General features: G+C 38.8%; 1 protein-coding gene across 2 annotated transcripts; it reads right to left on the bottom strand.

Moving 5' to 3' along the window:
• Positions 1 to 2,681: 2,681 nt before the first annotated feature.
• uba3 (ubiquitin-like modifier activating enzyme 3) lies at positions 2,682 to 10,372 on the bottom strand. Of its 2 annotated transcripts, XM_006784622.2 has the most exons (18): positions 10,327 to 10,346; positions 10,179 to 10,217; positions 9,014 to 9,134; positions 8,835 to 8,915; positions 8,644 to 8,726; positions 8,473 to 8,553; positions 8,212 to 8,255; positions 5,347 to 5,411; positions 5,049 to 5,204; positions 4,836 to 4,938; positions 4,591 to 4,704; positions 4,248 to 4,301; positions 4,080 to 4,116; positions 3,898 to 3,979; positions 3,711 to 3,811; positions 3,532 to 3,595; positions 3,362 to 3,416; positions 2,682 to 3,266 (listed from the first exon to the last, which is right to left on the bottom strand). In XM_006784622.2, exons 1-18 carry the CDS (start codon positions 10,344 to 10,346, stop codon positions 3,178 to 3,180), a joined length of 1,389 nt encoding a protein of 462 aa, XP_006784685.1. In that variant the 3' UTR covers positions 2,682 to 3,177. The 2 variants fall into 2 exon arrangements, with proteins under 2 accessions (XP_006784685.1, XP_006784686.1); XM_006784623.2 differs by lacking the exon at positions 10,179 to 10,217 and having other exon boundaries at positions 2,683 to 3,266; positions 10,327 to 10,372.
• Between the last annotated feature and the right edge of the window lie 4,576 nt (positions 10,373 to 14,948).

Below are 14,948 nucleotides of genomic sequence, written 5' to 3'. Positions count from 1 at the left end.
ATGGTTTTGTTGTGTCACGGTCCCGTGTCTCTCTGGTTGGCTCACGCTGGCTATAGGTTTTGTTGTTGTTCTTTTTTGTTTTTGTTTTCTTTGTCTCTCCTCCTCCTCTCTGCCTGGGTGGAGCTCGTTACGGGCTCTCGCTCTTGGCCCACGCACCTGTGTGATTGTCTCCACCTGCTGTTGATCTGGCTGATTTCCCCAGCTGCTATTTAAGGCAGTGGCACAGAGCAGCTCACCGCTGGAACGTTGAACCTCCTGAGTTCGTGCTCTCGGCATTATCAAAAGAATCCCCTGTATGTATTTTGCTGTGGAACTAACGTTGAATTCTGTGTGTAGATATCCCTCTTCTGGACCTGCCCGGGTGTGGCAGAGTGTGTGGAGTTTTGGAGCGAGTGCGGCTGAAAAGGAGTGCGTGTGTGCGGAGGAGCTGTGGCGGTGACTGTGTGGAAGAGGAAGCGTGTGTGTGGATTCTCTCTCCCCCCTTCTTTCCCTGGAGCCCTGGACCCCCCCTCCCTCCCACCCAACTCACTGTACATATATATATAGCACTGAGGTGATCCCTGTTGTAAATAAATAATCTCCTTTTGTTCTCAAAGAAAGAACTGTCTGCGCGTGAGTCCGTCCAGTAGCCATGACATGTTGAGCCTAATCCCTGCAGTTTAGGAAAAGAGATTTACTGTCATGCTACGGGATACGTTTGGTTACTTATAGGTTCATAGTCAGACGGAGGACGCATCAGCATGTCAGAAAAAGAGGACAGGAGAATTTAGATAGTAACAAAACCCCTAACATTAGTGCTTCTCCAATTTTTCCTCTTGGTTTTAAAGTATTTCTTTTTTCATCATATCACTGGAGATGCTACCACACCAAAACATTGACACCAGTGTTATATTCAGACCTGGACAAGTAAAGACATGGAAAATTGTATAATCAGTCAAATGAACAGGTTATAATCCAAGAAAATGAATCAGAAAGGAGACTCAAAATAGTCAGTCCTCAACTGAATATTGGTTGATTTGGTAGCATCTTATTTATTTTATCGTGCAGTATGTCTGTTGGATTAGACAACTGAAGTTCGGTTACGAGTTATGTTCAAATTAACTTAAATTTTATTCAGTTTTTTATATATACCACATATAGCCATAATTTCCAACTACAGTTCTCAAGACAAAAACCCCAACAATCAAATGATCCCCTGTGAGCAAGCGATTAGCAAGACCAGGGAAGAAAAACCTCAGTTTAACAGGAAGAAACCTCCTGAACAACCAGGCTCAGGGAGGGGCAGCCTTCTGCTGGGTCCAACTGGGGCTGTTAATGGAACAAGACGTGAAAAAGGAAAACATACAGAGACAGGACAAACCACACCCTATTAGTTATAGAAGAGAAAGGTTAATGACGTATAGTAGTTGTCATGATATGAAGTAATAAGACACGGGGTATCTTCAACACGACTTGCTTTATTGAACCGTAGCAGGAGCGTACATGGCTATATCAATGCTCAGTAGCATGGCCGCCCCCTCTGGTACTCTGGTAGCCTTACTAGGACAATATAGATGAGATTTGAGTTGTGAGAGTTCACAACAGTAGTGGTATATAAATACAACCTCCATGCTCTGTAAGGGTTAACTGACCAAGAAGGAGAGTGATGGAGTGCTCTGCTAGATGGCCTGGTCTCCACAGTCCCGTGACCTAAACCCAATTGAGATGGTTTGGGATGAGATGGACAGCAGAGTGAAGGCAAAAGGGCTGACAAGTGCTCAGCACCTGGAGACTCCTTCAAGACTGTTGGAAAACCATTTCAGGTGACTGCCTCATGAAGCTCAGTGAGAGAATGCCAAGAGTGTGCAAGCAGCAATCAAAGCAAAGGGTGGCTGTTCTGAACAATCTAAAATACAAAGCATGTTTGGGTTATTTCACATTTTTTTGTACTGGATTTTTGTTGTTGTTGTTTATAGTGTGGTAACAATATTTCTATCCTATCAGCACAGTGGTCTTACCTCTAGGGGGTTGAGGTCAACCTCTGAGATCAGTTTTATCCTCTAGCAGATATGCTGCTGTTCCATTATAAAGTTATAGTAGTCATTGAGATCAGAATTAAAAAATTCTAAGGGAGCATTGTTTTCACTGACCCTAGAGCAATGTCACAGCAGGGAATTTATGTGTTTTGAGCACTTTTGGTCCCATTTCAGAGGTACTGGTACCTGATAATGCTCTCACTGATCATTTGTGTTCTCTCCAATATGACTAACTCCACACACACACAGTCAAACTGGTGAACCACTGAAAATACCAATGAATTATATTTGTAATTGTGAAAGGCAATCACTTCTGTTAAAAAATATATACTAATATGAATAAAAGAACCTTTGGCAGCGACTGACGTTAATCCTAGAACTAAAAGGACACTAAATCAAAAGTAGAGGAAAGGTGGTTTTATATGGTTTTACCAATTCAAATTTTGAATCCATTATTTTCCTTTTTTTCCCCAAGATTTTGAAAATCAGTTTTTCTTTTTAAAAAAAAGTTTTTATTTAATGGATTAATAGTTCATTTACAAATATTTGTTTATAATTACTCTTTTCATTTTACTTTTAATTATCAAACAATAGTCAAATTTAATGTCTAAATGAATAGAAGATATTAAAATGAATTTATAAAATGTATTTCCTCAGGAACATGGATGTGTGAATTACTGTATAATTAATTAATAAATCACAAAAAACCCCACTTGTCTTTCCTCTTCCTGCCACACATTAAGTGCACACAAACTTAATAAAACAAACAAAAAAAGATTATTTTATTCCAGTTCACACATCATCATTGTCGATGTGTTTTACCACTTCAGTGGCTAAACATCTAAAAAAATGAGTTGAAATAAATAAATATTCATTTGTAAAACAAGTACAAAGTAATCTTAAAACAATAACCCTTGCATCTGTCATTGCACAGAACATGCTATAGGCTCCAGCAAAATATTAATGCAGAAATCTGACATCAATGATTCACCAAAACATGACCAAGTTTGAACTACGATTTGGCTTTTCAGTGGAAAATGTTAACTTTAGTCAATACTTGTACTGGAACAGTTAAATAGGTTATAATGGTTGACATTTTGACTGAATAAGCAGTAAACTGTTGTAAGCTTTTAGATGAGTTGCAGAGGTGCTTGATTCTGTCTCATGAGGTAAAGCAGAGTTTGAACAACACAGTCTGAGGTGTGGTGACATCAGCTACAGCCAGCTCTTGTCCGTCAGCCAGCCCCAGCTCTGGAAAACATGTTCATAACATAAGTGAGTCAGCATATTCACAGTGAACTCATCTGACCAATGTGGAAACATTTTCAGTAAATAAACCAACACACCCTTCAGGGTTTTGGCCAGATTTGGCCGCGTCCTCTGTTCAATGGAAGCAACGGACTGTAAAACAAAATACTTCAGCTACAACCAAAACTTGAACTTCTCCAGAAAACACCTCAAATTGCTCAAAGATTGAACTAGAATACAAAACTGTACTAAATGGGAGGTTAATTACCTGTAAATATAAAGTCTTATTCTTTCCATCCATCGTTGTTGTTATTGCAGGTGATTTCATTTGTCTGAAAAAATCCATTGTATTTGGTTGTTGAAGGCATTGCAACATAAAGTAAATTGAATATAGCTGGTAGTGTGATACAAACAAGGTGGGCAACACAGTAAGTGAGGTAAACGTACAGGGAAGTGCTCTCGGTCAGGTAGTCCAACACCTCCTGGAGTTTGGAAGATGGTGAAAAGTGTAGGTCCGAAGGTACTTGGCTGCAAGCTGAACAGTTTTCCTGTAATAAGAGTAACCACAAACATGCACGCATTATCCAAACAGGCAACTCTGTCATGAACTAACAGATGCGAGTCAGACACAAACCTTCCTTTCGGCTTCAAAGGTGTAGGTGTACAGGCCGTCAACATCATTGAAGACCATGTAATTATTCAGAGGTAAATATGCACTGCGTGCAAAAAGGTAATAGCAATGTTATTAGAAACTGTGAAATATGCATTCAGTTTTTAAACACATTTTGACATGTGGCAAACAACCTGCAAACTCACCTTGATGCTATTTTGAAAACCTCAGTTGCACAAGCAGCTGCATCAAATAAAGCAGAGAAAAAACGAATGCTGTTTACAGAGCACTACAAGTGAATGATTAACTTTTATAATCGTTCATAGAGGAATCAGGTCCACAGGTCTTACATTTATTCAGTGTTAGCTACTTACCAGCAATGGCAGCATTTGTGGATGCTACAGCAGGGATTATCCTCTTAACAACCCCTGAAACATTTAAAGCCAATTAGTTTTTTATATCTCTAATCATGAAAGAAAACAAAGAGGAAAATGCAGTTTGGGCAAAAGAAAGAAAAGCTGTACAAATCATCTGATCTGAATGAACTTTAGGGAGTGTTTTAATGTTTTACTGACACAAAATAAGATAAGAGTTTCCACACGAAATGAAAGCACCGTCACTGCTGTGTTTTATATTACTTGGCTCATCTTCCACAGGAGTAGCTAGAAAAGTAACAGTCACCTCATGGCCACAGAAATGCTATTTATGCAAGCTCACCCTGTGTTAGTCTATATGTGACTCCTGTTATGCTGAACTCTGCTGCCCTCTCCAGAGATTTCTGGTACACCCACTGGATGTGTTCTGGGTCATCTCCATCCAGAGACACGTCATCTAATCCACATTAAAACAAACAAAAAATAATAATAAAATAAACAAAAATTGAAACATACTTTCTGTTCAAAGGTTTGACTACCTCATAATTGTAATTATTATTGAAAAAAATATATAATGTGACTTCCTACCTCCAAAGGGCATCTCTTTCGGCCATAGTAATATTCGCACATACTCAATGCAATGTTCTGGCAGACGAGGCATTGAGGCTATTGTACACATGGGGAAGTTGATCTACAGACACAGATTGGGTTTAGCACTGAAAAACTGACTGGGATCTGGTTCTGAAAGATAATTAACTCATGGCTATGATCATTATTTTAGACAAACATCTGCTACCTTACCTGGGGAGGGTAAAGCTCAAGGGTGCAGTCAATGCAGGCTGTCATGCCAGGGAAAATGACTCTGGCATTGCCTTTAAAGCCTTCAGTCCCACCGTCAATCAGAGGGATGATGGATGATGGATCTAAGACACCATCTTCATACACCAGCAAAGATAGCTACAAACAGAAACACTGAGTTTACATTTAAAATATGTTCCTTTTAGCTAGCATTATCTTACGGATAGAAAACCAGTCATTTTTCAACTGTGCAGAGCTAAACAGATCATGTTAAAGAACACAATAAAGAGATTTAACTTACCAGCATACCATTCATCCACCTCCTCGCCACAATAGAGTCCAATCCACACACAATTATATGGAATTCTAGGTAAAGATAGAAAGAGGGACAAAGTCAAATCCAATTTTCTATGTTTTCTAATCTAATTGGGTTTTTTTAATTCAAATTTTGTGAAGAAAATGTCAAAAAAGTGGAGGTATCAAAAAGTGGTGTATCAAGTTTATGGATTCTATAGAGTTCTGTGAAAAACTAACTACTCTGCAATACAGCAGCTTCCGCTTCCTTGGTGTACATCTGGCTGAGGATCTTACGTGGTCAGTACACATAAACAAAACAGTGAAGAAGGCGCAACAGTGCCTCTTCTTTCTCAGGAGACTGAAAAGATTCGTCATGAGCCCCCGCATCCTCAGGACTGTGCCATTGAGAGCATCCTCACTGGATGCAACACCACCTGGTATGGCAACAGCACCGCTTACAACCGCAAAGCCCTCCAGAGAGTAGTGCGGTGTTCTGAACGGATAATTAGAGGTGAGCTTCCCTCCCTCCAGGACATCTACAGGAAGCGGTGCCTGAGGAAAGCGGGGAGGATCATCAAGGACTCCAGTCACCCCAGCCATAAACTGTTCAGACTACTTCCATCAGGAAGGAGGTTCTGCAGCATCCAGTCAGTACCAGCAGACTGAGAGACAGCTTTTTCCATCAGGCCATCAGACTGCTGAACACTTCATAAGACACCTCACCTCCACTACTGGAACTTCAACATTATGCACTACATACTGTACATTAATGCCACTGTTTTGCACATGTCTCAACCAACTCTGTATATTTTTTTATATATTTTATTTTATTGTTTACTCTATTTAATTTGTAAAATATGTATACACACACACATATATAGACACAAGTAGATATACATATTAGTATACACACTGCCATTAGCACTCTTATATTGTACATATATTTATTCATATAATTCTCAGATTTAGCCATTCTTATATTTTGCTTGTTCTTATGTTATTGTATTTTTGCACACCTCTGTTGCTTGTGAAGCTCGCACACAAAAATTTCACTCACATGTACTGTACCAGTGTACCTGCACATGTGATGTGACAATAAAAAGTGATTTGATTTGATTACATCCTGTGATTCAGTGGCTTTCAGAACCACCGTTAGCAGCACTAAGATGCTCAGCTCTCTTGACGTCTTGTCACAGCATTTCAACTAGGTTCAGATCTGGACTGGGCCATAGTAACACTCCTTCCTTTTCTTTTTTAACCTTTCTGTTATAGATTCGCTGCTGTGAACTTTAGCTATCAGACAGATGGCCTCACAGAATAGTTTGGTACACTGAGGAGTTCATGGTTGAATCAAAGACAGCAAAGTGCCCAGTGTCCTGTGGCTGCAAAAAGATCCAAAATCATCACCCACTTTTTTAGAACAAAGAGGTTTCCTCCTGGCAACCCTTCAAAACAAACTGTACTTCTTCAGTCTTTTTCTAACTGTGCTGTCATGAACTTTAGCATCTGACCTGTTAACTGAGACTTGTAGAGTCTGTAGCCCAATGTTCCCTCTAAGCAAAACAAGAAAAAACAAAAACAAAAAACCCCACCCTTTCCTATTGGTCGAAAAATGTACCATGTTGGCCAATCAAAAAATGATATGGCAATATGGCATTTAGTTGTTTAGGAAGGGGGAAGTTTTAGGAGTGACGGCAGGGTTTTGAGATGTGAGAGATTTGCGACATTTAGCGCAAATCTTGTGTAGTTAGTGTGTAGTGTAGTCAATAGTTTTGTTGTGTGTGCCAGAACAATGAGGCAACTACTGAATGTTACAGGTGTTACAGGAGTGATACATCTCCTGTTGTCAGGCCTGCAGGTATCAGGCTGTTGTTCTCCTTTATCTCATAGTGGACAGAAATTATTTTTTGGAGTGGCACAAATAATTTGTGTGGCATCAAATTTGATGCAGAACAGCTGATTGTTCTGTAAATAGTTTGAAATGTTTATTTAAAAAAAGACACCCTGGCTGCATTTTTAGGTAAACGGCTGCAAAAAACTTTGTTGTTTGCAAAACTCAGTTACTTTTTTTAAGAAGTAACTATTTAATTAATTGCCCAACATTGGCCATTATATACTGTATTCTACAGACAGAGTTACAGGACTCTCTCCCAGACCACAGACTCATTCTCATAATACAAGTCAGAGCTTTATTTTAAAAAAAAAATTAAAAAAATAAAAAAGAAGAAGAAGAAGAAGAAAGTTTTGTTTTCATAATTGGAGTTCAAGTTATTTTTACTTCCAATAGTGTTAACATACAACACAGGTCATGAACAAGACTTTTTTTAATTTTTCATTGTAAGTGAGCTAAAGCACTTAATTAAATGCTGTAATTTGATTATTTTAATAAACCATGTAACTTGGATGGATTCGATACTGGCGTGACCACAGTGCACACATCTAATGTTGCTCACAGTGGTCCAAGGGACGGCTCAGGGAGTTTGTGTGTTTGCTCAGACACATGAAAAATTATAGGAAACATTGCTGTAGCCCTTGGGTTTTTAAGAATATCACAAAGGATATTTATAGGATTTTGTGGGGTCCTGTGAAAACTTTATTTTTCAAGTAACTATAGTTAACATGTAAATTGCTAATGGCAATTGAGATCATTAAGAACCAGGTTTACATCACAGGAAAGTGGACATGTGAAGTATGTTTCTCTATTCTATTAAGTGGTGCAATGGCTTTTCATTTAGAGTAAGTTGCACACACTTAAAAAAATAAATTAAACTGCAGTGAGATATTTAATGTGAAACAAAATTAATCTCGAGTGAGCAAATCCATTCAGACATTACAAAAGCCAGTAATGGATTGCCCTGTTGATACTTACGTCTGTAGAATGTTTCATCTAAGTCTTGAATCTTTTTAAAATAGCTGCACAAAACATTTAGGAAAGGTTTGGGTTTTAACACAATATTCACTTCATATTGTTCGCATCACAGAAAAGTAGTATGGTGTCTTTGCATTCTTAAACTGTAATATCTGAACATTTTTCACATTTTGTCCACAATGACTGTACGTTAAAATTTTAGCCATGTGCACGTGATAAAGCATTTGAACTCTCAGAATAGTCGCTCAATCAAAAGGATACGGGATTACACAGCATCCAGGCACACGGCTGTTTATGAAGTCAGCAGCAACATCCGCTTTGGGTCGACCTACATCTTTAGCTCTAGTGAAAATTACAGACACATGAAAATCAAAGATAAAACGTAACACAGTAAGGATCAGACTTTACACAGAACTGACTGATTCTACTCACCTGAAGAGGAACTGTCGATTTAGGTTGGAAACATCAATGGTGTCCATGTCAACAACATGAATGTTGCGAAAGCCTGATAAGGCCTGAGCCACAAGATGAACAAAAAGATGAAAATTAAATACAAACTATTCACTGAAATTATAATTATACCATTTAAATAATAATAATAATAATAATAATAATAATAATACCAAGTTTTTTAGCAGCTCACATCCCAAACCACCAGCACCAATGACCAAGATTTTGCAGGTTTCTAACATAAACTGCAAGGACTAAAATAGGAGAATACATTTCATATCAGAGATATCAAATATGCCACAGGACAGAAAAAATTAGATATCTGTATCAGATTCCTCACTGCAAATATTACCTCTGTGCTGGGTTCAAAGTCAGGATGCATGAATGGACCTGATCTTTCCAAAAACTTCTTGAGGTGGTTCCAACGGTCATCCCAGTCAGAGGTGCTTCCATTGTCTCCATCCACCAACATCCTAAGGATGACATTCGTGTTTAGGATGCATTATCAACAGTATCTCTGACAAAAATGTTAAATAGTGCATGCATGGCAACATTTGGCCCGATAACATAAAAATGTTTATCACTACTTAAATTGTACAGCATGGAAAAGAACCAAATCCTATGCTCAATGTTGTGATTAATGTTAACAGGAAGAGTGCTATTTACAGCAGAAAATTAAATGACTTTTAAGAAACTAAGTAGGCATCATTACCTTATGTTTAATGTCTACTCTACTCTACATCAACCTCGGTTCTCTCACATATATGACTCTTTTAAAGCGGCTCTATTATGCAGTTTCATAGTTGTTGCAACGGCGGATGCTCACATTAAACATGGCCAAATCTTTGACCCAAAAGCTTTCAGTTTCAAAAGCTTGTTTCTACTTATATGGTCATCTCAGGCACACAACTTTGGCGTGACCACAAAAGCCCCACCGACCTCATGTTAAAACTTTCTAGTTGTGAAGAGCAGCCAATCAGATGAAAGCTCCCTTAAAGGGCGGTAGCTGAAAGTGATTATAGGGCTTTGGACAAAATGCCTGGGCTACACCATGGTCCAATATAAGATGAAAAAAATATTAACTTCTTGAATGAGTCCAAGATTAAAAAGAGTCAGCAAAGAGTTGGAAGTGAGCATAATTTGTCCCCTTTAAACATCTTAGTAAAACTGCCTGTCTCATGGGTGGGCGTTTCTGACCCACTGAATTTTGGGTAATATCTCTTGCCTGAATAGCTCCCAGCCTGCCGGCAGCTAAGCTAAGTGAATAGCTAACATGTCAACAGTGAGGAGGTACAACAGACCTCAGACTTCGCACAGAGATTAATAATACCACTACTAATTCACTATACAGACGTGTTAGTTATTCACTGTCAACTAGGCAGGATATTTCTGTCAACTAGCTACTCACAAGTTTCATTTACAACCAGCATTAGCTTAGCTCTTCGTCTAGCTAATGTTAACCTTCCTCCTAATGTTAACCTCAAACCTTGCGCCAGTTCTACCAATTGATCACTAACTTCTCAGTCTGCTCCACTACTCTCCTTCTTTTCTTCTCCCTAAAAAGAGAGAATAAAAGAAGGTTGATTCATGCTGTGCTTTCGCAGATTAAGGTGACTTGAAAGCATCTTTCGGGGTTTCTTGCTTGTTTCTTCGGCAGCTACTTACGGCTCGTCCGTCTCCGCCATCTTTGAGTAACTTCAAATGTCCAATTTAGCAGTAGTAAACAAGAAAGCTATCAGCCAACAATAGCGTTACTGTCGGATAAAAGTATCTGTTGACAATGTTCTGGTTTACAGTTTTAGAATTAATGTGTCCCGCAGCTAGAGGCTGTAGAGCATATGATCTATATAAGCTAAATTAGTTGTAATTTTATTATTTAGGTGGAATTTCAATATTCCCATTATCATGAAGGTAGCATTGTCAACAGTCGGTCATAAAGGCGGAAATTACATCGAAGCTCCAACAGATGGTAGTATTTACCTTACGGCTTTACAAGTCACCAGTTTTTAAGCGCAGACTTGTATTGCTGGGCAATACTGCACATTTTAGTATTGATCCAGTACCAAGTAAATCAAGGGCCAGTGTTTTCAATACCGATGCTTACGTAGGGCGGGTCGGGGGGCAGTGTGTCATGATTTATGAGATGAATTATTCATTTTCAAATTCTGAACACATTTTAATGACCATCAACCACTGTAATGTTTTTACTGTCCACAATAATTAGTAAATGTAACAAAACACACCTTTCAGCTTTTCAAGCTTTCATCATCTGTTGTTTACATGTGCAATAGGCTATAAATAAAATAGATGGGACAGTCAAAACAAAACGATTCAGACGTTTTTAATAGTGCATGTTTATATATTTTCACCCCCCTCCCAAAAATTATTTGACATCATTCATTCATTCATAATACATACTGATAAAAACAAAGTGTCGATCCTATCACCTAGCATCGATTTGAAACCAATGCCAGTACTGGTATCAATACTGTCCATATTGGTTTAATACAGTACCCTTACACCGTATACCTTACTGAAGTGGTCCTCAGTTCATCCTGATAAGTGTTGAAATTAAAACATCTGTGCTAAACACTATCATACTGTCAACTGGGCATGCAAGGAAACAAAAAAAAAAAACTGTTAGCATTAAATGCTTAAGGGTATTCCACAAATATATTGTGAAATGTGACATTTCATGCAGATTATTGCCTTTGCTTTGTAATACAGGGATTCTCAATCTTGTGTTGTGTCATTCAGGCTATTTAAATTTAAAAAAAAAATGTTTGTGCTCTTGTGTTCACCAGAGTGAACAGAGACAAGAAACAAAACAAGAGAAAAGGAAGAAAATAATTGCCATGCATGGTCTTGGTAAAGGCTGCAATTTCTTCTGCTAACATCTGATCTCTGTATGACATTGAAGTTTATGGGACCATATTTAAACTCCTTAGATGTGGCTGTAGCCTATTTGACACAGGAAAAAAAATACAACAAAAACTTCAAAACATACACTACTTGACCTCCAAGATCAAAACACCCTGACTGTACTGTGCGCCCCTTTCTGAATACAACAGGAAAAGCCCACTTTTGAAAGGGAGACATTACAAAAACTCTACTTTTCTAAAATCCTTCCTGAGCAGCTGCTTTTCAAACAAAAGAAACAAAAAGTAAGTGTCATCATGTTCACAGGAGAGAATTAAGCTTTTAAGGAGCATCACGCCCTGCTCTCTGTGATCTGTGAGGTGGCTCAGTTGTCTTATGGGGATGCTTTGCTGTGTGTGCCATAAGGCACCTTGCAGGATAAAATCAGGAGATTATTGAGACACATATGGGGAGAAACATACAGCTAGAGTGCTCTATCGTTTAACAGGATAATGATTTAAAGCTTTTAAAACACTGGACCACAGTGAAGTATCCAGTATGAATCTTTTTTTTCATTCATTCATAAAACAAGTTATTTTTGTTAGTGCCAAATGATTAAAGAAGTATATTTGTGCACACTTACTTTAGACTCTCGTCGCTGTATATCACTGAAATCAATTTTGAGCGATCGTATTTAGCACAGTTGTTCGAATGCTGATACTTTTCATGCAATCTTAGTGTAACTTTTCTAAATCACCGTGGGGCACTGGAGTTTAACAATGGCACTGAGAGTTAAATAAAGTCTATACTAGTAATTACCTGATAATTGCTCTGGTTTATGTGCTTTAGCCCCGCAACTAGCAATCATCTATAAAACCAGTTAATGAGCATTAAAGAGCGAAATGGCCTGCTCGAATGGAATAAAACTATCTGATGAATTAATCTTATTGTCCACAGTGGATGCAAAGTAACTGAATGAAAAATAAAGTCCTAAAATATACAGCACCATTTCTTCTGCATTTCTACTACCCTACATAAAAAGTAATTAATTTGTTGCTTTGGGTTGTTTTCCACTCTGCAGTGATGAGACAGGAAATTTAAATCTTGGTATTATGTTACTTAAGGGCATCTACCTTAAGCATCTGATTTAATGTATCCAAATCGTGTTAATGAATCTCTTATTATAGAATGATTAATAAACCTTGGATTGGCCTCTTTGCATTTTAAGAGTGGTGCCTGTGGGTTTGTGGACATAATTAATCCACCTGTCTACACCGCCTCTAAAATTAAAGCAAACGTGGAAAAGGTGTCTTCTACAGAGGTCACCAGCAGTCTGCTAATGTATGCACTGATAACTGATAACCTTATGAGCTCATAATATTTGATGCTGGGGTGTGTGCTCATATGTGCGCAGGACACGAGCCTCAGAGTTTCTTTGATTTGAATGTGGTGGTGTTTTTTGGAGGGTTTTTTTAAAAAACTGATTTTTAATGAGGTGTTCCGAATGACTGCCTCTGAAAACTGATTACTAAAAATAACTGCTGTGGCCATGTCCTTCATAGCTGACTGCCCACCATCTCAGCCCTTCTCTCTCTCGATTTGTGCTATCCGCCTTTCCTCTTTCATTTAACCTCGGACATGCTCTCATGTTAAACAGCAGAATGATGTGATAACATTTCATCAAAAAAAAAAGGAAATACAATCCCAGAAGACACTTGAAAACCAGTTTGGTTATGACTGAAACCCATTGCCGTGGGTCTCAATCACACTCTTGCTCCTGGGCAGTTTAATAAGGTGTTAGGTATGCTCCAGACTGCAGTAGTGTCAGCTCTGTTGGCTTTCCCTGTATTGTTATTTTAGATGTACACTAGTTGAAAAGTAGGGCAAAGTCAAAATCTTCTGGTGCTGACACATTTTTATAGATTCCATTGAAATGCCATCTGTCACTCCCCACCTTAAGCTGGGACATTTTGAATGTCACTACTGTGCTTTTGAGGTGACCCTGCTCTTGGCGATCCATCACAGCCAACTGCAGTTAAGGTTCATGCAAAGACCGAAGAGATCAGAATTAAGCAGGCCTTCACTAGATCGTGGCAGGCTATCAAAACAATGACACCTTGCTCGGAAGAAGAACCTCAGAGGAGCTGCGTGCACTCCCCGGAAAACAGGGAAAGAGATCTTTTGCTTTCTCCTCTGCATGCAGTGACATGGGAATCAGAGTTTGTCAGCTTTATAGCTCCATATATCTCATATCCATTTGCCATCTGATTGCTTTCTGTCAGGACATCCAAAGTAGAGTTGATTGTGCTAATGATAATGTGTCACAGCGATATGGCCCTAGTTAGGCGCAAAGCAGGGCTGCTAGCCAAGAAGACAAGGAGAGGCTTCAGGCTGATGTTGTGTTGTGCTGTTGTAGGTGATTGATGACTCTCTCTCTTCTAGTGCTTTGATTAAGACTCAAGTGATTTATCGCCACTGCTCACAATATAATTAGACTCTATATACACTCAACAAAACAGTGTTGTCCTGCTATACTGTGGGATGCCAGCAAGTGTGGGTGTGTTTTTGTGCCTGTGGGTGCTGTGAGTTATCTTCATAGCCATACATCTAGTACAGTATATTTTGCTGATGTGCATGTAAATGGTTGCCAAGTGTGAATACATTCACATTAAAGCAAATTCACCCTGCACACTTTTCTGTTTTAAAGTAGGAAATGTAGCCAGGAAATGTGCTGCACGTGATACAAGATTTATTCAGCGTATGATGGATTACCTTTGACTGAAGCTGTCTGGAGTGTTTTCACTTGGCTATTACCAGGATGCTCTGCGAGTAGATATTTGCTGTGAAAATGAACCCTTGCTGTTTTTATGGTTGGGTCAATGGATTTTTGGTGTGTCGAGATGTCCTTAGTGTGGCAGGAGAAGTGGAAAGATACAGAGCTCATCTAAAATTTGCCTTATAATGACAATTTAGAAGATTAAAAGCCCACTAAATGTATACTTTAAAAGTAATTACAGGATCCTACTCCTTTTTTGATCTGTATGGAAACAGCTCTTAATTTTAGGCTAGCATTGTTGCCACCATTGTGAAGTGAAATAGAAAGTTCAGGGTGGCTGTACCGTCTCCAAGGTGTTCAAATAAAATAATCCATCATCCTATGATGTGAGGAGTGTGGCGTCATTGCTGGTTTGCACTTTGTTCTTCCTGTTGCTGATGGGCAGCGCCCACAGACAATTTGTGCTTGACACTTCCTGCCTACGTGGGAGGGGGACTCGCTCTGACCTTGCAGCACATGGTGTTTTGTTGTTGTTGTGATTTTGCTTTCTTTTTTTCTTCTTTCTTTTCATTTAACCTCCCAATTTTGTCCAATAGAGTTATTTCTGCACTGGAGGGAGAGCTGAACATTGAAAGCAACAACTATAAGGTGA

Source organism: Neolamprologus brichardi, chromosome 5 (genome assembly GCF_056152115.1).
Source record: "Neolamprologus brichardi isolate AB-2024 chromosome 5, ASM5615211v1, whole genome shotgun sequence".
NCBI classification, from domain to species: Eukaryota; Metazoa; Chordata; class Actinopteri; order Cichliformes; family Cichlidae; genus Neolamprologus; species Neolamprologus brichardi.
The sequence above is the reverse complement of the archived record's forward strand: the minus strand, read 5'-3'. Positions and strand labels throughout refer to the sequence as shown.